The sequence below is a fragment of the Trachypithecus francoisi genome, unplaced genomic scaffold, assembly GCF_009764315.1.
Source record: "Trachypithecus francoisi isolate TF-2019V2 unplaced genomic scaffold, Tfra_2.0 Lachesis_group20, whole genome shotgun sequence".
Classification (NCBI taxonomy): domain Eukaryota; kingdom Metazoa; phylum Chordata; class Mammalia; order Primates; family Cercopithecidae; genus Trachypithecus; species Trachypithecus francoisi.
In genome coordinates this window covers 45,964,448-45,989,801 of record NW_022681466.1, presented here as the reverse complement: position 1 = coordinate 45,989,801, position 25,354 = coordinate 45,964,448, and the positions used below count along the sequence as shown (strand labels likewise).

Below are 25,354 nucleotides of genomic sequence, written 5' to 3'. Positions count from 1 at the left end.
GTCGAGACTGCAGTGAGCCACGACTGCATCACCGCACTCCAGCCTGGGTGACAGAGTGAGATCCTGTCTCAAAAAAAAGAAAAATCAAAATAAGAAACCCCTTTTCATAGCGATGAAGCAATCAGCTAACTGCTAAAGAATCTTCACAGGCACAGCCGGGTACAGTGGCTCACGCCTGTAATCCCAGCACATTGGGAGACCACGGTAGGACGATTGCTTGAGGTCAGGAGTTTGAAACCAGTCTGGTCAATCTAGCAAGACTTCCTCTCAACAGAAACAAAAAAAATTAGCCAGGCAACCTCGTGCTCAGTGCCTGTAGTCCCAGCACTTTCAAAGGCTGAAGCGGGAGGATCCTTTGAGCCCTGGAAGGTCAAGGCTGCAGTGAGTTGCGATCGCACCACTGCACGCCAGCCTGGGTGAAAGAGCAAGACCCTGTCTCAAAAAAAAAAAAAAAAGAATCTTCACAAGCATCCCTTCCTCCCAAGGCTCCTCCCTGGTCTCATCTGAAGGTTTGCTCCCCAGAACTATGAGAACCCTCTACATCTCTCTTTCTCAGCCCAGCCAGGATGTAGGACTCTCTGGGCTGGAGTCCTACATCCCAGGCCTCAGCTACAAGGTGAGTCCAGTCTAAGGGCCAGCTCCTCTCATTGTCTATTTCATTTATTTATTAAAAGTGTACACGTAAAGTGTCTACTTCGTCCTCTCTTGCTTAAAGTGGGTATGTCTGGAAGAGTCTATAGCCACAGAGGGGATTTTCATCTTAGAGTTATGAGGTCTCTTTGAGAGACTCTCCATTCCATTGAATAGGCATGGCTTAGATCTCTCCGGACAATCTGTACTTACCTTGAGAATTAAAAGATTCCACAGGGTTGAGATGCTGAAAAGATGAGAAAGTTCCAGGAGTTCTGATATACTTAGGAGTCCCTACAGTTTGGCTGAAGACAGTGGTAACCCTCAAAGGCTAGAAATGGCTCTCAAATCTGAGCTCTCTGCAGAAAAACAAGCCCAGGAAAAAGGCTGTTTTGGTATTTCTGAGAATGAAACTAGAAGGTTGCCGCCTTTTTTAAGTTTCCATTTCTCAGAATGCTCCTACTCACTTTAGGCCTGCCTTTCTAGCTTCAAGGGGGAAAAAATGTGCTATTTCCTGCTTATCAGTAGACTAAGTGGGTCAAAGACTAGTTCTGGCTAAAGACTAAAGAAACTTTATCAGAAGAAATCCTTCAAACACTCTGGAGAACAATGCTACAAAAAAGTTTTTTTTGGATACACACCAAACTGTTATTAAGGATTACTCTCTCAGGAGTAGAAATGGAGAGGAAGAAGATGGAAAGGGAGGAGAGAATTGTTACCTTGTATAGTAGGCCTGAGTTACTCAAGAAATATTTTTCTGTTAGCAAGGAAAAGGGAAAAAACAAAATGAAAAGAAACAGTGAAAGAGCCAGAAAGGAAATTAAACGGTGCATCTCACTGACTTTCTCTTTTAATTTTTATAGTAGCCTACATAATCCTAATAGTTGTAACTGGAGCCGAGATGAAATTCCTGCTGGATTCACTATTATTAATTTAGCTGCCAATACTGTTGCTATCGTTCTAATCAAGTTCCTGCTAATTTTTTACCTGCTGTCTCCCTCAACAGCCCACAGGAGTCACAATTCCCTTGAGCTCTTGTTGGTTTCTTGTTCCATTTCTTTGGGTGTCTATCTTTATACCTTGAAAAAATTATTACAGTGTGGATTTAGCAATCATTTTTAGCTATAAGAAAAGGTGCTGTGCACTAGAGGTAATTGAATTAGAGATGTCATTCATTAATCAGATAATTAGTTCCCAATCTTGGTTGCTTGTCCAAATCCTTCGGCATGTTTTTAAAAATTCAGATGCTAAGGTCCTTCCCCAGACATTCTGAATTAGAATATCAAGTAGCGGTGCAATATCATCAGGAGGTAGAGAAACATCTCATATACACAACACACATACATAGTCATAAACAAAGAGACAGACAAAAACAGATCTTAAAATTTTCATTTAAAATCTTAGCCATGAATGAGGTATACATAAACACAAAATGTAATAATTTTGGTAAAAGTTGATTCTCATTTTTGCCTATTAATATTTTCTTTCGATCTCATCTTTCCATAGACATTTGTTTAGGATGACAGCTTTCTTTCAAAGCAAAATCCTTTTAGATATAAAAGTTCAAATCTTCAAAGCTGTACCTATCTTAATTATGACTCAAAACCAGTAAGTTTTTATAGCTTAAAATCAATAAGGCTTTTATCACTTAACCATGGATGCAAGAGGCATCCCCAAGGAGGATGCAAGCCATGCAGCCCTTTTGCCGCGCGCGGTGGCTCACGCCTATAATCCCAGTATTTTGGGAGGCTGCAGTGGGCGGATCACTTGAGGTCAGGAGTTCCAGACCAGCCTGACTAATATGGTAAACCCCGTCTCTACAAACAATACAAAAATTAGCCGGGCTTGGTGGCGCATGTCTGAAATTCCAGATACTCGGGAGACTGAGGCAGGAGAATCACTTGAGCCTGGGAGGTGGAGGTTATAGTGACCGAGATCACGCCACTGCACTTTTTTTTTTTTTTTTTTTCACTCCAGCATGGGCGACAGAGTGAAACCGTGTCTCAAAAATAAAAAAGACAATGAAGGTTCAGATGACAAACGCCTCTTATGGACTGGGACCTTTTATTAAGACAAACTTCTCTGAGAGCTGGCACAGTCGGACGAAAATGCTGCTTATCTTAGATCTTGGGTTCCAGGCTGGCCGCCTGATGCAAACCAGCAATGCTTGCGCCCCCTGGCGGCGAAGACCAGAGAGACTATTTTAAAACCGGGCTCTCGGGACGTAAAACGAAAGAAGATCTCATCTTACGATTTTCTTCCTTGTGACAAACAACACAAACGACATCGACAATGCACACAAGGACTTTTTATTATTCCTGGGAGGCTGTGAGTCATAACCAGACCAAATTTATAAAAGTTACAATTCAAAGAACTCATTCTTACAAATGTTTTTCTCCTGCCGATCTGAATTTGGAAAGGAAAAGACAAGGAAAATGTTTAACGTTCTCCTCTCCACAGGGCACTGCAGGTAGATACGTGGGGGAGCTGACTTTGGTAAGAATTTTTACCATTTGCAGGTTCTTTCAGCTCTTCCGGGATCCCACCTACAGGCTCTGAAGTGAGTGGCGCATCCCAGCCTTCTAGGGTCCCATTTTCACTACCAGAAACTATAGGGAAGGCAAAAACTTTACCTCTGTTCTCTTAGGGATTTTGGCTAGACCTGAGGATTAAATTGGCCTATGACAGATTAACAAGAGAAAAACATACAGATTTTTACATATAGGAGCCCCAATAGAAAATTGAAGAAGTGCTGAAACCTAAATGCTTATGTAGTAGGATGAGCAAAGAGTGCAATTGTAGAAAAGTAATTACATTAAATTATGTGTGGAGGCAAAGGAAGATAAGGGTTATTTTAGCAAGATCTGTTTGTAGAGGATTATCCTGGTTATGACCCCTGTCAAAGAATGCTTTTTCTTCTCCTGGTACAGGGAGGACATCTTTCACATGGGACTTTTATCTCCTGTTTTCAGGAAGAAAAAAAGATTAAGATTCCCTTTTTGCATCTTCTATTTTCTTTTTATGATTATTATTATTATTTCAACAGTTTTGGGGGAATAGGTGGTGTTTGGTTACATGGATAATTCTTCAGTAGTAATTGCTGAGATTTTGGTGCACCCATCACCCGAGCAGTGTACGCTGCACCCAATGTGTAGCCTTTTATCCCTCACCCTTCTCCCATCCTTCCCCCGAGTCCTCAAAGTCTATTATATTATTTTTATGCCTTTGCATCCTCATATGCATCTGCTACTTTCAAGTGCCTTTAGCTCAAAATAATCCTTATGCCAAAATGGCATATTTGGGGACCACCGATTCTGCCACCCTTTGGTACCTTTAGCCAAACAGAGGTTTGCTTTACAGACCTCCTGATTTCTGTGCCTGGCAACTGCACAAGGAGGGCACACCCACATGCCATCTTCCCACAATGACCCATGGGGAAGCAAGGAAAGGAGGCTGCTTCTGTCCTAATTGTGTTGCTCTGTTGCGCAGTTCCCTAAAATGTCTGCCCCCACCCCAGCCCGCTCTACCCCATATTTTATGGAGTTAGGTGAAGAACTTTCTCCTCCTTTACTTGCCCATCATCTTCTTCCCTATAGGCATGAGTTCCGGCTCTCATGAAACCAGTTGGAACATAAGGGGCACTACTGCACTGATAATCTTGGCTCCTTACTCAAAGGCACTGAGAACCACCTCTCCCTAGGCTGCAATGTGGGAAATGCCTCACATACTATATGGGAGACTGCAGAGAAGAAAGGGGTCACTGGAACAATCAACCCAAACAGGATATAAAATGGAATGTATGCTATGATTACAACTCTGCTAAAATCTATCTGCCGGTAGACTAGCCCAGGAAATGAACAAGCAAAAGTGAAAGTAGCTGCATGGTTCGGCGGTAATCATAGGGATTGAATTTTCTTTTGTGGTTCTCTATTTTCTAATCTTTCTATAATGTAATTATATAGAACTTGTAATGACAGATATATCTTTTATGTTTCTTAGTATACAAAATGCTATCCTCTGAACATTTTCCTATTATATAAGTCATTTAAGTAACCATGTTGATTTTGTAGAAAAATTTAGAGGCTAAGAACACCATCAGTATTCTAAGTGTATTTGATCCAAGTCTCAACGTAAAATCAAATGAATTACTGTCAACACGGAAGGAGACTTATGCCTTTAACTTTGACGTACAAACAGAAGAACATAGAAGCTAACACGGACTTTGGAGTCAGACAGACATGGGTTCAGATCTCAGACTCAGAACTTGCTAGTGCTGTGATCTTGGGTAAGGTATTTATGATTTCTTTGTTTATTTATTTACTTATTTATTTATTTTTAGAGCTAGAGTCTTGTGGTGTTGTCCAGGCTGGAGTGCAGTAGTATGATCATGGCTCACTGTAACCTTGAACTCCTGGGCTTAGACAATCCTTCCACGTCAGTCTCCCAAGTAGCTGGACTACAGGAGCATGCCACCACACCCTGCTAATTAAAAGAAAACTTTTATAGAGATAGAGTCTCTCTATATTGCCCAGGCTGGTCTCAAACTCCTGGCCTCAAGCAATCCTCCAGCTTTGGCCACCTAAGGTGCTGGGATCACAGGTGTGAGCCGTCGAAACTGGCCCTAAGTATTTATCTTTTAAGTCAGGGTCTCCTCAGCTGTAAATTGGAACTATTAAGATCTAAAATTTATTGAGAGCTTTCCACATACTATGCTTTATTTAAATGTCGTATTTATTTGTTTGTTTCTTTATTTTTTGAGACCGAGTCTCACTCTGTCGTCCAGGCTGGAATGTAGTAGCATGATCTTGGCTCACTGCAATCTCTGCCTCCCGGGCTCAAGTGATTCTTCTGCCTCAGCCTCCCAAGTAGCTGGGATTACAGGTGCGTGCCACCACACCCAGCTAATTGTTTTGTATTTTTAGTAGACACAGAGTTTCACCATGATGGCCAGACTGGTCTTGAACTCCCGACCTCAAGTGATCTTCCCACCTCAGCCTCTCAAAGTACTGGAATTTCAGGCATGAGCCACCATGCCCAGCCAATGTCATATTTATTTATTATTTTTACTTTTTCAGACAGTGTCATGCTCTGTCCCCCAGGCTACAGTGTAGCGGCTTTCTGTAGCCTCAACCTCCTGGTTGATCAAGTGGTCCTTCCACCTCAGCCCCCAAAGTAGCTGAGACTACTGGCACGCATCACCATGCCTCACAAATTTTGGGGGCTTGTTCGTTTGTTTGTTTTGTGGAGATGGGGTTTCACCATGTTACCCAGGTTAGTCTCAAACTCTTGGGCTGAAGTGATCCACCTGCCTCGGCTTCTCAAAATGCTGGGATTACAGGTGTCAGCCACCATGGTCAGCCTAAATGTAGTATTAGCTTTCAATCTTCACTTTACCTTAAGACATAGGTATGAATTTTACCTCTGTTTTATAGATGAGAAAACTGAATCTTAAAGAGGTAAAGTAACTTGCTCAAGGTCATCCAGCCAATTAAGAATAGAATTGAAATTCCATGCCAGAGTTGATCTGACCCCTGGACTCAAGCTCTTAACACTTACACTGCCTCATCCTACCTTACTGCTATACATAATTCAAAGACTGGCTGGGGGGTTAAAAGATATATTTTTAAAAATATTTGCACCATGTCTAGCACATACTAAGCACTTAATATATGTTTATTGTAACTGTATATATCAGAGGAGACATCAATGGGACTGTAAAGGTATTTTGATGTATTAGCCTTTGGCTAGTGGGGTTTGTCATATTTGGCTGGCTAGGAAGGAAGCACCTGCTTCCTTTGAGAATGAAAGAAGGAACAGAAGTGAAAACTGATCCCGTTTCTTTCAAAATCATATTTGCCTTCTGTTACCTGAAGATATTGAATGGGGCAGCTAAGGGCTCTCCTTCCCCTTGTGAATGAGGTAGATTCAGAGAGAAAACACTGTCCCTGGAACTTTCTAAATGCCCATTTCCTTTGATAATCAGCAATATCTGCTCTGACGTTGTACCTATATTTGTCAGGGATTTTAAGGGAAGGAAGGTGGGGACATCATAATTCTACATCACCAGGAAATGCCTGCAAGGTTGCAAGGGGAGAAGGTAAGATGCAGCAGCCTCAGAGGGGATCTAGCAGTTCATGTCAGGAGGGCGTGACCTTGGATGGATCAGGAAGATGACCAGAGTCTGATCCTGAGCTTTGCAGATCAAGAAATTCTGATTTTTCCAGAATGACCAAGAGGCTCTGTGATGACTGCAGATATTAACTGTAGGAAACAGAATAGGCTACTCAGCTGTGTGCTTACAATAAAGGCTAACATTTTCCAGAGACAGGAGCTTGACAGAGGACCCTGATGGAAAACAGAAGTATTCTTGTTCACTCTGAATATTCCAGCATACACTGGAGAGTATTTTCAGAGTATTTATAACTTCTCAGAGTTTGGATTATGAGAATAAGGATTCTATTTAAATGTCACATTTAACAAGCTTGGCCACTTACTTGATATGTGACTTTGAGAAAGTGAAATTCTCTGTGCTTCAGTTGTATCATTTACGAAGTGGAGATAATGTGTAGATATTTCATAGAGCTGTTGTGAGAATGTATGCAAAGCATTTAGCAAATTGTAGCTGATTATAGTAAGATTTCAATAAATAGTAGCATGTGGTTATTATAAACTTTGTATTTATTTCAGATTGAAGCTTCTTGAAAATAATTTTATGTTCAGCTTGCCCAAAACCTTGGGGAAATGGAGGCAAGTCAGCTTCATAGAAGATCGAGTTGACCTCTGCAGTTTCTCCTCTTTTCTCAAATGGGTTTCTCCATGCCAGAGTTTCTCTTTTTAAAAAGTCCTGTTTAGGCTGGGCGCGGTGGCTCATGCCTGTAATCCCAGCACTTTGGGAGGCTGAGGCAGGGAGATTGCTTGAGCTCAGGAGTTTGAGACCAGCCTGGGCAAGATGGCAAAACCCTGTCTCTACAAAAAGTGCCAAAATTATCCAGGCGTGATGGCGCACACCTGTAGTCCCAGCTACTCAGAAGCTGAGGTGGGAGGATCGCCTGAACCTGGGAAGTCGAGGCTGCAGTGAGCTGTGATTGCGCTACTGCACTCCAATGTGAGCAAAAAGAATGAGATCTTGTCTCAAAAAATTTTTTAATTAAAAAAATATTAAAAGGTCCTGTTCATGGTCAGAGGCATCTTTTCTTTTCTCTTTGTACCCTATGTCAGTTTTAAGTGACCACAGATTTTATTTTAATACAGTGTCGAGGTTATATAATTCATGTTTCTACCCATAGTTCTCCAAGTTAAGTTCTTCCTCTACAGCTCCGGATTAGGGTGGTGAGCCTTAGTTTCACTCTCTGTGCTCCCTTGCAGCCCTTTTAGAGTCACCTGTTTCCAAGATATCATTGCCTTTTTTGTCATCAGAACCTGACATCAGCATTTTGTTCTCTTAGTTGATGCAGCAAAATGTATACGTTATCAGATGCAGTGATTGGGGTTTTCTGTTCACTTCCCATCAGAACTAATCTGAATAAGATGATTCTTTCATCCAGGTCACCTTTTCATCCAGTAAACCTATCTCCAGGGATTTATCACTATACCAGAAAAAGAAAAGGTTGTATGCCTGAGTATGTGCCTGGCTTAATTTTAATTGGTGTAAAATTGCTAGTGACACAAATAACAAGAGAATGATCATTGAAATTTCATATGATCTGGCTAGAATGTGGTGCACCCATTAAAAATGATTATATTGAAGACTGCTACAACATGAGGAAATGCCTGCATTAGTCGGCTACAGCTACAAAACAAACAACCTTGAAATCTCAGTCATTAAATAATAAGCTTTTATTTCTCATTCATGCACTTTCAGATCAACTGGATTTTGGTGGAGCTAGTTAGGACTGGTGGAACTTGGCTCCAGACCATGAGTTGAGTTGGAGTTGGATTCACATATCTCAGTGGCTGGAGCACCACCCAGGGTACATTCTTTGTATGGAAATAGCAGAAACCCGAGACAGTAAACCCAATGCTGAAAGTCCATGTGCTGCCTCAGTGCACATCACAACTACTAACATTCCAAGTCACATGACTAAGGCCAGATTATAGGGGTGGAAAATATCTCTACCTCTAACATTAGTAACTACAAAGGGTATAGAGATAGACGGGTATGAAATATTGGGAACAATAATGTAGTCTATAGCAATATCTCACACAACAATTAAATGGAAAAAGCACACATATGGGATATAAAGTTGACAGCACAACTTGATCATAACTATGTGAAAGTATGTTTCCGTATCAACAAAGAATAGAAATAAGTAAGCAAAAATGAAAAAAATGTTACACCCAGATAACAAGATGATTTAAGAACTTTTTTTTTTTTTTGAGACAGAGTTTCACCCTTTGTTGCCCAGGCTGAAGTGCAGTGGTGCGATCTCAGCTCACCGCAACCTCCGCCTCCCAGGTTCAAGCAATTCTCCTGCCTCAGCTTCCGGAGTAGCTGGGATTACAGGCGTGTGCCACCACGCCCAGCTAATTTTGTATTTTTAGTGAAGACAGGGTTTCTCCATGTTGGTCAGGCTGGTCTCGAACTCCTGACCTCAGGTGATCCACCCGCCTCAGCCTCCCAAAGTGCTAGGATTACCAGCGTGAGCCACTGCACCCAGCCTGATTTAAGAACTTTTAATTTTGCTTTTCTCCATTTCCAAAGCTTCCATAATAATATTATATTTCCCTTTTTAAGAGTAAGTTTTAGAAGCTTCTCACAGCTTCCAAAGCTTCTCTTTTATCTTAGTTATTTCATCTAGTTAATTGCTTTATCCATCCATATTAAGACTTTGTAGAAAACATTGAGAATTCTAAAGTACAACCCAGTTAGTCAATTATTCTTAGTCCCCACCAGTTCCTAATCTTACATTTGAATCTAACGAACTATCATCATAGATTCTTAATTTGACCTGTTGCGTAAAAACAATTGAGTTGCCTTTATTGTTCCCTTATTCTTCATTATTACAGTGTTAAAGACTATTCTCCACACTGACTTCTTTGAAATCGCTAACATTAGAAATTCATACTATTGAATAGAATCATTGTAGATTCTAGTTTTCTAAAAGCTACAAGTACAGTTCAGCAAATATTTACTGAGCACCTGCCGTGTGTCAGGCACTGTACTAGTTGCTCTACTCATCCTCTTACTCTCAAGGAGCTCACAGTCTTAATAGGAAGAGAAATGTGCACACATTTTTTGAGGACAGAAATAAGAAACTAGGAGAAGGGTTCAATGGTTCTCAACCCTTGTAACATATTAGAATAATTTGGACTTTTTTTTTTTAAGAGATAGAGTCTTGCTCTCTAACCCAGGCTGGAGTGTAGTGGAGTAATCATAGCTCACTGTAGCCTCAAACTCCTGGGCTCAAGTGATCCTCCCACCTTGGTCTCTGGAGTAGCTAGGACTAAAAGCATGCACTACCATGCCCAGCTAAGTTTTTAAAAAACATTTTTGTAAGGCCGGGCGCGTGGCTCAAGCCTGTAATCCCAGCACTTTGGGAGGCCGAGACGGGTGGATCACGAGGTCAGGAGATCGAGACCTCCTGGTCTACACGGTGAAACCCCGTCTCTACTCAAAATACAAAAAAAAACTAGCCGGCGAGGTGGCGGGGCCTGTAGTCCAGCTACTCGGAGGCTGAGGCAGGAGAATGGCGTGAACCGGGAGGCGGAGCTTGCAGTGAGCCGAGATCGCGCCACTGCACTCCAGCCCGGGCGACAGAGCGAGACTCCGTCTCAAAAAAAAAAAAAAAAAAAAAAAAACATTTTTGTAGAGATGGGGTCTTGTTATGTTGCCCAGGCTGGTCTCCTGGCCTCAAGTGATTGCCCCCGACCTCAGCCTCTCAAAGTTCTGGTATTACAGGCACAAGCCACTGCACCCTGCCTGGACAACATTTAATAAATACCGATGCCCGAGCCTGTATCCAGACTTGCTAAAGTTAATTAGTCTGGTGTCTGGCCTGATCACTGATTTTTTTTTTTTAAGTTCCCCAGGAAATTGTAATGAGCATCCAGGGTTGAGAATCACTGAGTTAGTTATTCTACTTTCATCCTGATTGAGTTGTTTCACGAGACTAAGAACTGACAAAGACTCTCAAATTCAATATTTAAAATAATTCTTTACAAATCAATTATGTTATTAAAAATTATATGATGCAAGCATATATTTTAAAAAGTCAAATGGTACTAAGGCTTATGACTAAAATATAACAATTCCCTGTCCCACTCATACTCCTTCATACCCTGTTGACTTTGACTCTTTAAATTATTTTTATAGAATTCATACATCTCCTTACATCAGAATGTCAGGCCGGGCGCGGTGGCTCAAGCCTGTAATCCCAGCACTTTGGGAGGCCGAGGCGGGCGGATCACGAGGTCAGGAAATCGAGACCATCCTGGCTAACACCGTGAAACCCCGTCTCTACTAAAAATACAAAAAACTAGCCGGGCGCGGTAGCGGGCGCCTGTAGTCCCAGCTACTTGGAGGCTGAGGCGGGAGAATGGCGGGAACCCGGGAGGCGGAGCTTGCAGTGAGCCGAGATCGCGCCACTGCACTCCAGCCTGGGCGACACAGCGAGACCCCGTCTCAAAAAAAAAAAAAAAAAAAAAAAAGAATGTCAATGCACTGGCATCTTTTGCAAAACCGATTGCTGAACTTCATTTCCTCCTACCCAAAAATACCTTAAAGCCCCCAAGGAAAGGTCAAAAGGAAGAAACACCAGGTAATTAGAGCAGTGGGAAGCAAGGGAGAGGTTTTCTTTTCAATCCGTGCCTAGGAGCAGACTAGCCCTTCTAACGGGCCTAAGCAATTCAGAAAGGCAGCTAAGAGAGCTTCTCGAAACCCTGCCTGTTCTTCCACCTCTTGGGAGGCTGAGGGGCTTTATCTAAAATCACAACCAAAATTTCCACATGTTCTCCTGGATTCAAGCCTCCCCAGAGTCAATCAAGTTATCCTAAACTTTTCTAGAAGTGAAAAACAGTTTGGAAATAGGAATACTTCCAAAGCAATGTAAAAAGTCTTGCGAAAGCAAGAGTAATTTGAAGAGCACAGAATTGGCTCAGCCATTTGAGGAGCTGACTAGAAAAAGGGAATTTTTATTTTATTTCTCATATGTATCACATACATTGGAAAGTTTCACTTAAGGAGATAGTAAAAGTTTAATTGAGGTAGTAGGCATTTGAATAAGGATGTGATTGACAAGTAAGGATTTCAAAGGTGGAGGGGACAGAAAAGGGTTTAAAGACTGAGAAAACAGCACAGGCACAGACCAAGAGTCAGGGATGTGTGTGCGTGGTGTCGGTGGTAAAGTTGCCACTCAGGATCCCAGTAAACTCTGAGAGCTGGATTTAAAAATTAGCACCAAGTCATAATGGAAGAGATCAGAGATGTGCAAAGGCCTCTTATAGGAAGACTATTTTCCAGGCAGAGGCAGAGTATAAGGCGTTTCTAGCCTACATGTGTGTATTCATATACGTAGAGAATAAATGTAGGCAAAAAATGTTGGGGGCAGTACAGAGTGGGTTGGTAGTGAACCTAGAAACTTTAGAAACCAAGACAGAGAAAAAAAAATTCATCTGAAGGCAGAGAATAATGAAAAACTAGTCATCCTTAGCATTCTAAATTTGCTTTAGCCAGTAAACCCATAAACTAATTTATCTAGTGCTTGTGATAGAAATATCTTTATTTTAGAAATATTGCAATCTTATTTTATATTAAGTTGGTGCAAAAGTAACTGCAGTTTTTGCACTTTTGAACCCACCTAATAGATATTGCAATAGTCTAATATGGCCTGAAGACTTTTAACATTTGAATCAAATTACTAGCTTCCCTTACTGTAAGGCTATGTTCATATAATTTGGCTTCCTAAATTACTGTTGAGGGCATTGATTAGCAAAAGCATTTGACCCACTTATGACTATGGTCCTCACCATAAATTAACAGAGTAGCATTTTCATTTATGCATTGGTCCTTTGTGAGCTTGATTAGCATAAAGCATCCCCAAGAAACTGATCTAGACTTGGTACAAAACGGCAATCGAGTTCTGGACCTGGAAAGCTTGAGACCCATAGCCAGTATGGGTCAAGTGCCAGTGCCAGTCAACCGGCTATTTTTGAGACCTATCCAGTCAAAGTAACCAGCCTGGAGGGCACCATACCACCACCCAAAAAATATACCACCTAGGCTGGGGTGCATGAGAAACACTGGGAGATGGAGATACAATAAGGGATGTGGTTGGGAGAGCAAGTCAGGGCATATTAATGAAAGCCTTGAAAATTGGTTAGGTTTGAAGGCTGTGGGGACTCACTGAAGATATGTTAGCAAGGTATTACATAAAATCAGTTCCCTATTTAAGGAGAACTTCTCCATTTAATGGATGATAGCTGGATTGAATGGGAAAGCTGGAGACAGGGGACTAATTTAGTCTATTGTAATTGCATAGGTAGGAGGTGAAGGAGACTGTGAAAAGGCCAGTGGCATTGAAATAGAGTGGAAGGCTCAGCTCCAAGAGACATTTCTGTGGCTCCAGGCCATACTGATGTACCTTGATTTCCTCACTTGTAATATTAAAAGGGACTCACTGCCACCTGTCTAGGAGAAAGGACTCTGCTCTTCCTGCCTTCCTCTATTATTTGTAATAATTTTCAGAAGGTTGCCCTCTTTTCATAAAGCAGGTAGAGGTGTTTAATAGCTCTTGAAGCAAAGCAGAGCTTATGAAATTCCTCTGACTGGTCGCATTCTGGACTAAGCCCAAACACAATAGTCCTCTCCAGGCCTGAAAATTGCTGAATACTGTCTAAAATAATGTGGCTTCCGCAAACACCAGTGGCCTGGCTAAACACAACCTCTGATGCTCTGTGGGTCTCAATTAATTCCATTGCTTTTAGCAGTGCAAGCTTATAGCGTCCTCTGTCCTCCCCTCTCCTGCACAGAATTGCTATATCTTTGGGCAGATAGCCACAGTGGAACAGGCTGTGACATTTTCCTGCCACATAGTTAGCTATTTGTTCTGTTGTCAGATTAGTCTTTGTCTCACACACTCCAGGCAGAGCCTGGGCACACATTCCTTCCTCATAGGCAGTCCCCCTGAACAATGCTAATGTGTCTGGAGATATGTTGGAGGGAGGATTTTCTTTGATCCTCTTCATTTCTTCTTTCATAACATTTGCTATTTCCAGAGCACAGTGGATCCCACTGGTGATTGTTTTGCGAGGAAACTGAGCAGATGGAGGGGGAAGGCCATTGACATCTGCATGATGGATTTGAAAAGGGTCAAGAAAAAGCCAGAGAATCCCATGGTGAAGGTTTTCACTTCCAGTCCCCTTTGCCTTTGGATGGGTGATGTTCTTAGCCTTCATGTACCAATTGCCATATTTGCTGCAGAAATTCTCAGTCTCATCCATCACTATGTGTTTAATCTTTAGAAACTCCCCTTGCATGAAAGTTTTCCGGGTCACAGCTTGGCAGGTGGTTTGTTGGCTGTAAGGATGGAAAAAACAAGGCTTGAGGCATATCACCAAAGAGAACATCAGCATTCATTACTCTCTGGAATGGAATCAGAGGCTGATTCTCTTCTGCAGACTGAGTCATTGATTCAGTAGTGTGAATACCACAAAACTCTTCTAATTACAAGTTACCTGACAGACCGAATGCATAATTTTACACCTTGCTCTTTGGGGTGATCCAGTTAAATCTGCATGTGAAATTTCTGAAATGAACCCAGGTCACAGATTGTATTATTTCTATTAGCAGTCTGTTCCTACTGTCTGGCAATCCTGAAGACAAGTTCATTACATCTAAAGGAAATCTCAAAGTTAACTTATACCTCTTACTACCACTACCATTTCTTTACTTTCTATCCTCTTTAGAGCTGGAGAACAGTTACCTAGATGCATATCATAACTTTTATGTGCAAAAAAGCATGCACTAGTTCAAATTCCTCTAAAGCTTCTTTAGATTTGGGTAAGAAAAACATCAAGAGGATGCTGAGTTCCATGACACATCAAGTAGGGTGCCAAATCTATGGGGCTACGCCTCTTTGGAGCTACCTCATTTACTTAGCTCAATTTTCCTTTATAGTATGCTTTAGCATATATGTATTTTTTCTTAACAAATTTGGTTGTTTTTTGCCTCCTTTAATTTGGATCCAAGTAACATCACTCATCCCTACACATTCCATGATTTTACATATGCAGTTCCTAGGGCCTTTACTCCCTATGCCTTAAATCATAACTATGTTCTTCTCTTCTGGTTTGGACTGTGTGGACTCAAATAAAAGCACTGATTCTTAGCCATCTTTGTATCCCTCTCATATTAAGGATTTAATAGATATTTATTGAGTTAGCCTTTTTACTGGAGTATTTTTAAACTTAGCTATAAATCTTAACAAAGAACGTAGTCCTCAGCACAGTCTACAGGATCCCTCATAATCTGGCATCTGCCTCCTTTTCAATATCACCACCTGCTATATACCCACACTCTGCATGGCTCTAGTCAGACCTACCATTCTGGTTCTCCAGTGTCTCTATGTCTTTGTACTTGTTGTGCCCTTTGCCTAGAAGGCCCTCCCACGTTTGATTCACTTCTCCTGCTGACTTCTTAACAGTGTGCCCAATGGTCTCTTTCACTGGGGAATATTTGCCAACCAACCTCTAGCCTGTTAAAATGGGCATGAGACCAAGTGCAGTGGCTCACACCTGTAATCCCAGCACTTTGCAAGAAGGAGGTGGGCGTAACACTTGAGGTCGGGAGTTCAAGACCAGCCTAGCCAACATGGTGAAACCCCGTCTCTAAGAAAAACACAAAAATTAGCTAGGCATGGTGAGGCACACTTGTAATCCCAGCTACTCAGGAGGCTGAGGCAGGAGAATCACTTGAACCCAGGAGACAGAGGTTGTAGCGAGCTGAGACCATGCCACTGCACTCCAGCCTGGGCGACAGAGCAAGACTCTGTCTCAAAAATAAATTAATTAATTAATTAATTAATTAAAATGAGCATGCCTTTATTATTATACAATACTCACATGGTTTTTTTTATGGCAATGTCTTCAATATGTTTTCTCCTCTAACACTAAATGTAGCACAGTAGATACCATATCAACAGTGCTCAAAAAGATGTATTGAATAACAAAACCAAACCAAAAATCATAATGATTTCACCCTCATTTGCTAAATTCCATAATGACCAATTCATTTTACTAAATTAAAAGTTAGAGATTTAAATCAGAAGTGAATTTGCATATTTTCTAAAATTACTGATTTTATGTCAAAAATGAAAATATTTTATGAAAAAAATCAAGCTGTATTTAAATTTAAGTTTCGCTAGGTACAATGTCTAATTAGCAGAAATACCCTATGACTTTAAAACATTATGTATCAAACAAAAAGTATAGTTAAAGCAGAATGGGTTCATTTCTACTTTTCTTAAATTTAAGGCCAAGGATTGTGAAAAAAGAAAGTTTCTGGTTCTATAAATTTAAGTTATGCACATGTGGGTTATTTATAATGAGATGTTTAAGGTTGAACATTATAAATTACCTGTTTACAGCTCAATTCTGTGATTATTTGGAAATGTGTATACAGTTTGGGCTCTTGCACTTTTGCAGCTGAGGCACTAAAAAACTTAAACTAAAAACACAAATTATTTTTGTGACACTCTTGAAAAGACTGACTAAATATATTTGTGTGTGTGTGTAGTTGGTAAAACTCTTACGTCACAAAATCCTTTAGGGAGTCACTTTCACAAACATAGAGGATTTCTTTTGGTTTGCAGTGAAACAAGTTCTTAATTTTCTCCATGATCTTTATGGCTAGGGCTGTCTTCCTGATTCCTGGAAAGCAGTGGATGAATAATTCACGCGTCTCCTGAAGACTCTCAGAAAGCAACTCGCTCTGCTCCATTATGAGCAAGTTGAAAAATTCACAGCCCAGCTGGTCACTCAGAAGAGATCTGGAGCACAGGCAGACCACCACAAGAGCCTGCAGCAAGTCTTCCATTTCCTCCTCATCAGCAAGCCTGTAGGACCTGGGGTAGCGCAGCGGGATCTCACCAGGTCTACTCTGTGTGCTGGTCAGGTGTATCAGCCTTGGAATGATGCACACTTTCCCTGTGTAACCACCAACAGCTTGCAGTTTCTGCTTTAACTGATGAGCTGTGTTTCGGGCATATTCAAGTCCTCCAAGCCAATCGGGGTCTATTAAGATTGTATAGAGTACCACGGGGCTGTTAACTGCTATTAGGAGAGCATCACACAGGACATTCTGTTCTTTCCTGAAGCCAACATCACCAGCCCAGCTTCTAGAAAATATCACAATCCCCTGAGAACAAGGATGTATCAGGGTCTTCATTAATCCCTCCAGTTCTTTATGATCTGAGAACAGCTTCTTACAGAGAGATTCTGGTTTAAATTGTACCTCTTGCTGTGTCACTGAAAATTCAAGGAATAGATATTACCAAAACTTACAAAAGCATATGGTAAGTATTCCTGCAACATTGCAGGAAAAAAATGATACCTGGTGCACTTGGGAAAAAAAGAGCTTTCCTTTAGAATTGTGATTCTTAACCAGGAGCAGTTTTACTCCCCAACTCTCTCCCATCCCCAAGGATATTTGGCAATGTCTAGAGAATATATATATATATATATATATATATATATGTATTTTTTTAGATGGAGTCTCGCTGTCACCCAGACTGGAGTCCAGTGGTATAATCTTGGCTCGCTGCAGCCTCTGCATCCCTGGTTCCGGCGATTCTTTTGCCTTAGCCTCCAGAGTAGCTGAGATTACAGTCACACGCCACCACACCTGGCTAATTTTTTTTTTAGTAGAGATGGGTTTCACCATGTTGGCTAGGTTGGTCTTGAACTCCTGACCTCAGGTGAGGTCACCCGCCTCGGCCTCCCAAAGTGCTGGGATTACAGGCATGAGCCACCATGCCCGGCCTGAGAATTTTCTATTGTCACAATTGGAGGGGAGCTATTGGTATGTAGTAGGTACCAGCCAGAATGCTGCTAAGTATTCTACAATTCACAGGACTTTCCCTCCCCCAGCAAAGAGTTATCTGACTCAAATGACAATAGTGCCAAGGTTGAGAAACCCTGCTTCAGAAGAAGTTCAGATAACCCAATAGTTCCTTCTCCACTGGAAAGCCAGGGGCAGTTTTTTGATGGTTGAGACCTGAGAAATTCCCTGCACTCTCAAATTTGGAAAACAAAAGCCATTATGTTATGAGAAGTTGGAAAGCACACAGAAATAGTAACAGTGGGAATCAGATAACTGGAAACAAGAGTCAGATATATAGATATATAGATATTATCTATCTTATATATACATGATATAGATATATATGTGTGTGTGTAAAATTTCAGGATTATGTCTGCTAAGTCCTTCATTTGACCTTCTCTAAGGAGAAACACTTGAACTCATTGCTACTAATATCTCCCAACTCAATTTTAGAAAACAAATAGTCCCCTAAGTTGAAATCAAGAGGGAATACCTGGAAACAAATGTCGTTGCAGAGCCTCCTTAAATTCATGGACTTTTATGGGATATCGAGGACTTTTTCTTGCAGATGAAGCTGATGAAATCAGGTAAGAGTTGTAGTCTTTGACCAAGCTGGAAGGAGCTAGACAATTACATGGAAAATTGTTTCAAACAAAAAATAAAAAGTAAAAAAAAAAAAAAAAAAAAAAGCCTCTTTTTTTGGCTCTTATTACTGGAGACCTGTGATGTGCATGGGTGCCTGAGCCGTCATACTTACTGTGCCTCAGACAGCTCACATATGTCAGGAAAGGAAGTCTGGGGATTCCTGCAGGGGACATATCACACATATTCTAAGTCACTGTGTGACTCGGCTTGGGCAAGTCATTTCACCTCTGTCTCACGCAGGAGTGAAGTAATAATCCCTCAGGTTCATTTCAATTATAATATTCTGACTCCAGGTTGTCTCTAAGAAGAAAAAGCATCTAGTGGGGATCAGCAAGGATTAAAGCACAGTATTTGAAAAATGATGTTGGCCAGGTATGGTGGCTCACACCTGTAATCCCAGCACTTTGGGAGGCTGAGGTGGGTGGATCACCTGAGGTCAGGAGTGGCCAACCTGGCCAACATGGTGAAACCCTGTCCCTACTAAAAACACAAAACTTAGCTGGGCATGGTGATGCACCTGTAATCCCAGCTACTCGGGAGGCTGAGGTGGGAGAATTGCTTGAACCTGGGAGGCAGAGGCTGCAGTGAACTGAGATTGTGCCACTGCACTCCAGTCTAGGAGAGAGAGCAAGACCCTGTCTCAAAAAAAAAAAAAAAGTTGTTACAGTTATTTATGTCCCCATTTAAGGTTAGATGGAATCCAAAGTGGCAGGATCTTTGGGGGAGAGGAGGAGAGAAGTGAACTCAAACAAATTTAAAACAAGAGAAAGAATGACCCAGTAAAATTCTCTAATCACTCAAGTCTTGATCAAATTTGGAACACACTGGCCGTGAAGGCAAGCAGATAATCCATAAAGGACTATAGGCTTAGTTCGCATCTTCTTTTGCATCATTTTCCCCCACTTGGTGGTGCCCTAAGCCCAGTGGCTTAAGGTTATTAGCTCCTAATGTTACCGAAACAGTTCAAATTTGTCAACAATATTTTGCTTGAAAGAATTAGTGGAATAGTGGAGTCATTTTTTTTTTTTTTTTCAGACGGGGTCTTGCCCTGTTGCTTAGGCTGGAGTGCAGTGGGTGATCTCGGCTGACTGCAACCTCTACCTCCCAGGCTCAAGCAATCCCCCCACCTCACCCTCCCATGTAGCTGGGACTACAGGGGTACACCACCACGCTTGGCTAATTTTTATATTTGGGGGAGAGATGGGGCTTCACTATGTTGGCCAGGCTGATCTCAAACTCCTGGGCTCAAGCAATCTGCCCACCTCGGCCTCCCAAAGTGCTAGGACTGCGCCCGGCCCCGGAGTCATTCTTAAACAGTGTTTCTCTAGAATATCATCTCTAAAATGAGGCTCTTCCAATTTTGACTGAGATGATCAGCCTACACAATTTTTTCAACAGGTTTATAGAGAATAAAAGGAGACCTTTCCTAACTCATGCCTGATGGCATACTGTAACTTTCCTTTAAAAGTTGCTTAGGCTGGCCAGGAGTGGTGGCTCACACCTGTAATCCCAGCACTTTGGGAGGTTGAGGTGAGTGGATCACTTGAGGTTAGAAGTTCAAGACCAGCCTGGGCAACATGGCGAAACCCCATCTCTATTAAAAATACAAAAATTAGCCAGCATGGTGGCGTGTGCCTGTAATCCCAGCTACTTGGGAGGCTGAGGCAGGAGAATCACTTGCAGCTGGGAGGTGGAGGTTGCAGTGAGCCAAGATCACACCACTGCCCTCCAGCCTGGGTGACAGAGTCTTAAAAAAAAAAAAAAAAAAAGTTGTTTAGGCCATAGAATCCAAATGTTTCTTGACCGCAAACGGTTTATATTCTGAGTCTTGGGAACTAAAAATGTTAGATAAGGAACACTGTAATGGGAGAACACTTATAAGCAAATATAAATTCCTATTTTTTTAACTAAAATATATGATCAAATATCCACAAAAGGCAGAGAACGGGGTTCCTCCCTGCTGATGGGGACAATGACTTCATTTCCCTTTACCTGACTGAGCATCCAGCATCATGACCACCCACTGCTCAGCTGTCAGCCGTGTGACAGAATTGTCTTTCATGATCCAGGAATCTGGGGCCTCTGCAAACACCACACAACAGAAGGGCTCCACTTGAATCACACAGACATAACCATCCAGGACATCTTTTTGGTACACATTCAGGATTTTTGCAGTGAAATTTACCTTTGGCTTCTCACAGCAGAAGTGGAATGTAGGCAATTTTTCAATGCAGTTTTCGATTTCTTTTTTTAATAAATCAGGATTCACTTTTTCCCACTTACATCCAACCACTTCTTTGCTCTTATCATCCACCCCAATGAGGACATATCCCCCTTGAGTGTTGGCAAATGCAGAAACATAATGAGGCAGCATTTCTTTAATCCGAGGTATGACCTTTTTGGTGGTGAACCTTTTAAATTCGACATGTGTTGACTCAGTAAAGTTGAGTTTCTCCTTATACATGAGTTTGTCCTTTTTAAAAAATTCTGAGGCCAATATCCTCATATCTTCCTCTTCCTGAATGTATCGATCAAGAACCTCCTGAGGATGCAATTTCTTCACCCTTGGTCTTCCTCTTTGGGCTCTAAAACATTTCTCTCTGAGAAGCTCCAGAGCACTGCTAGCACTCAAGTTGATAGCAGAAGTTACATCTCTCCGATATAAATTGGAGCGCAAGCTGCAAATCCTTAGTGGAAGGCTGAAAACATCTGGGCTCCATGACTTCACAAAAATCAGGAGATTGTGCCCCTGCTGCATGTAGTCAAGGTATTTCTGTGAACCTGAAGGAAGGAGCTTTTGAAAAGAAGTTTCCAAATCCTGTCCCAGCCCATGGCATTGGTAACTATAGGTTTTATCATCAGTCTCTGCTTTGATCACACCACCTCCAGAATTTAACAGTGCACATATAGCCCGGATAATTTTAGAATTCTCAGATCTTTTCAAATAGCTGTTGGTCATCTTCTTCCTGTTTTCTTCCCCAAAAATCACTTTGCCCACATCAACTATTACCTCAGGATAGGGCATTTCAGTATCAGTCTTGAGACTCTCCATTTCAGCAGCCCCTCTGTGCTCCAAACAATAAAAGAACGGAGTTCCTATAATCAGGATAGAAATGTTTCTACATTAACAAGAATTCCAAAGATTACATTATTTTCTTCAAAACTATCAATTACTGGAGATACATTTTAATGTTGGAAATCATCTCTCTATATATGTATATTTGTTGTTGTTGTTTGTTTGTTTGTTTTGGGTTTTTTAGGGTTTTTTTGTTTGTCTGTTTGTTTGTTTTTGAGACAGGATCTTGCTCTGTTGTGCAGCCTGGAGTGCAGTGGCACAATAATAGTTCGCTGCAACCTCAACCTCCCAGCTCAAGTGATTCTCCAACTTTAGTCTCCCTAGTAGCTGAGACTACAGACACATGCCATGCCTGGCTAATTTTTCTTTTTCTCTCTCTCTTTCTTTCTTTCTTTCTTTTTCTTTTTTTTTTTTTTTTTTTTTTTTTTTTGAGAGAGAGAGAGAGAGAGATGGAGTCTTGCTATGTTGCAATCCTCCTGCCTGGGCCTCCCTCCCAAAGTGTTGGGATTACAGATGTGAGCCACCACACCCAACTGGAAATTATCTTTGATACTGCTGTTTTCTAATCATTTTGCCAAATATCCTTAGCCTTGCCAGAATAAGTAGGCATAGATAAAGGTGAATGCTTAATATTTGTCATAATGGAAAAATTAAATTGCTAACATTTTCAGCCGTTTTGCATTTCAAATCAGTAAACACCAACACTGAGCCTGGAGGTAAAGGGCATAGGTTGGCACAGGAGCCCAGGAAGGTATTAGAGAATATGCAGAAATAGAAGTCGAAGTGAGAAGATGCTCTTATTTATAATTCAAAAGGGGAAGAAAGGAAGGCACTAGAGAACTAAGGAAGTATCATTTTATAGTATATGTACTGTAGAAGATCTTGCTATAAACACAAACATAGGCTGGGTGTGGTAGCTCACAATCTGTAATCTCAGCACTTTGGGAGGTGGATGTGAGAGGATTGCTTTTGGCCAGAAATTGAGACCAGCATGGACAACATAGCAAGACCCCATCTCTACAAAAGATTTTAAAAATGTTAAACATTAGGCAGGTATAGTGGTGTACACCTGCAGTCCCCACTACCTAGGAGGCTGAGGTGGGAGGATCTCTTGAGCACAGGAGTTTGAGGCTGCAGTGAGCCATGATCGCACAACTGCACTCCAGCCTGGGCGGCAGAGTGGGACTCTGTCTAAAAAAAATAAAAATAAAAATAAATAAATAAAATTCGGTATTTTTATGTATTATTTCATGCACTTTGAAAAGCTTTATTTTACTCCTGAAAGAATGTCAGTTGATACCAAATGCAGAAACCTTTTTAACTCTTCACATGTTCTAAATCTCAAAAGTACATTTCTTCATGTATAGTGTGATGTGAGAGCAGCATCTTCCTTCCCTTCTAATGGTTCTGCCCTGTGCTGCGGAAACCTCTAAGACGTGGAAAAGAACACGAGCTTTTGGGGCATGGTCACTAAACTATTGTCACCCTTCCTTTGCTTCCTAGACCAGAGAACAGCCACCTAAACTGAAATTTGAGCTCTGAAACAAATATTTTAGAAAAGATCCCCTTACCTTTAGTTAATTGCAAAACAAAATATTTGCTAACTCAACCAAAATTATTCCTCTAGGAGAAGAGAACCCATCTTTCTGCGTGATCTTTGCAAAGCAGGGACCCTGTGGGTGTTGTACGTACTCACCAAGAGGAAGAAAGCAGGCATCCGGCAAGACATGTGCGCTCCTCTGACATCAGTTTGTTCTTGGTTGCCTTCTCACTTCCTTCAGGAAAACCAGAGTCAACCTGGGGAATTGTTTTTAGAATGTGAGCCTCTTCTATAGGTACATGTAAATGTAGTATTTTATGGCTCCTTAGGGAAATTTCCCATAACAATCTATTTATATCATAGAACCACAAAAGTATTGGAAAGGACTTTAAAGAGCCTCCAGTCCAACAATCTATCGGATTCTAAAATCTCCTCTATAATATTGCCAACTCCAAAAATTTGCTATGCAAACCTCCAGCAATGAGCAACTCACTACCTATCAAATAGTCCCTCTAGTCCCTCCTGTTCTCTGACATCTGTGTTAGAAATGGTCTCCTTACTTTAAGCTGCAGTTTGTCTCCCCAAAACTTCCACTGATGGGACCCACAAAACAAATCTAATTGATTTTGAACTAGCAGACCCTATGGTCTCGTGACTCCTAAGTCTCATCAATGTTATTTGAATACTGATAACAATTATGATAAATACAACATTCACTGAGATTCTAGCTCCAGATGAATATCCTTTCCACATTTCCCAGAATTTTTTTCTTTTTTTGAGCCAGAGTTTTGCTCTGTGCCCAGGCTAGAGTACAGTGACACGATCTCTCCACTCCCCAGGTTCAAGCGAATCTCCTGCCTCAGCCTCCAGAGTAGCTGGGACTACAGGCAAGAGCCACCACTCTTGAAAAATGTTTGTATTTTTAGTAGAGATGGGGTTTCACCATGTTGGCCAGGCTGGTCTCGAACTGTTGACCTTGGGTGATCCACCCACCTGAGCCTCCCAAAGTGCTGGGATTACAGGGACGGGCCACCACACCCGGCCTTCCCAGAATTTTTTTATTCATTTTCCTTCACAAATTTTCCCTTAAATACTATTTTACTAATCCCTCATGCCCTTAGATGTAGACTGCACCTAAAATTAGATACATGAGGTTTTTTTAAAGAATTTTTTTTTACCTATGCTCTTGTGTTTCCTCTTGCTGCTTCAGTTTCACATCTGGCTGTAGTCTGAATGTTTGCCTCTGTCACAGCCCCTTTTGCCCTTTGATACTAGCCTGGGAGGAGCAGACTCCCCACTTCTTCATAACACTGACATACTGAGGAAGGCCGATAAGGACTCATGAAGAGCCTGTGACAGGGCAGATTAGCAGGCCAGGGTCTGACCTCAGGGAGTGAATGAGGTCGTAATGAGAAAATGAAGGGGTGAAAGGCCAAAGTTAAACTTAGCACTTCTAAGAGACTGAGCTTCATTTCCACATATCATACAAGTACCTTCAGCCCTGGAAAATGTTGTGTGCAAAGCTCTATTTTTATTTTCAATTAAGCTGTCCTGTACATATTCATTGTGGGCAATATTAACCTATTTCATTACCTTCTAAATGGTTTGTTCTATTCTATTTAATTTTATTCTTTTTCCTACTTTTCATCTTTGTTAAACACAAGACCCAGCCTAGAAAAATCCTCATAGATTAGGAGCTGGCTATCCCTGGGTAGGAGGATTAAAGGTAATTTTTCCATTTATTTTTCTTCCCTTCATTATCTTTAACTGATCTGTATTTTTAATGGTTCACAATGAGTATAAATTGTTTTTCATAATTAAAAAACAAATGGTAAAAACCAACAGATGGGCTGGGCGTGGTGGCTCACACCTATAATCCCAGCAGTTTGTGGGGCCGAGGTGGGTGGTTCACCTGAGGTCAGGAGTTTGAGACCAGCCTGACCAATATGGTGAAACCCTGTCTCTACTAAAAATACAAAAATTAGCCTGGCGTGGTGTTGTGGGCCTGTAATCCCAGCTACTGGAGAGGCTGAGACAGGAGAACTGCTTGAACCTGGGAGACAGAGGTTACAGTGAGCCGAGATTGTGCCACTGTATTCCAGCCTGGGCAACACAGAGTGAGACTTCAACTCAAAAAAAAAAAAAAGAGAGGCCGGGCGCGGTGGCTCAAGCCTGTAATCCCAGCACTTTGGGAGGCCAAGATGGGCGGATCACTAGGTCAGGAGATCGAGACCATCCTGGCTAACACAGTGAAACCCCGTCTCTACTAAAAAATACAAAAAACTAGCCAGGCGAGGTGGCGGGCGTCTGTAGTCCCAGCTACTCGGGAGGCTGAGGCAGGAGAATGGCGTAAAACCCAGGAGGCGGAGCTTGCAGTGAGCTGAGATCCGGCCACTGCACTCCAGCCTGGGCGACAGAGCAAGACTCC

At 41.6% G+C, this 25,354-nt stretch overlaps 2 protein-coding genes across 4 annotated transcripts in view; both read right to left on the bottom strand.

Moving 5' to 3' along the window:
* The window catches only part of LOC117067497 (schlafen family member 12-like), a 139,989-nt gene extending 138,864 nt beyond the window's left edge, over positions 1-1,125 (bottom strand). For all 3 annotated transcript variants that reach the window (XM_033184157.1, XM_033184154.1, XM_033184158.1), the window contains exon 1: positions 844-1,125. The gene's annotated coding sequence lies outside the window, so the exon portion shown is untranslated. The remainder of the gene's footprint in view (positions 1-843) is intronic.
* A 10,157-nt stretch (positions 1,126-11,282) lies between these two features.
* Positions 11,283-24,241, bottom strand: SLFN14 (schlafen family member 14). The gene is made up of 6 exons (XM_033184153.1): positions 24,105-24,241; positions 23,083-23,183; positions 20,303-21,406; positions 18,159-18,287; positions 16,377-17,091; positions 11,283-14,143 (listed from the first exon to the last, which is right to left on the bottom strand). Exons 3-6 carry the CDS (start codon positions 21,360-21,362, stop codon positions 13,309-13,311), a joined length of 2,739 nt encoding a protein of 912 aa, XP_033040044.1. The 5' UTR covers positions 21,363-21,406; positions 23,083-23,183; positions 24,105-24,241; the 3' UTR covers positions 11,283-13,308.
* Positions 24,242-25,354: the final 1,113 nt, after the last annotated feature.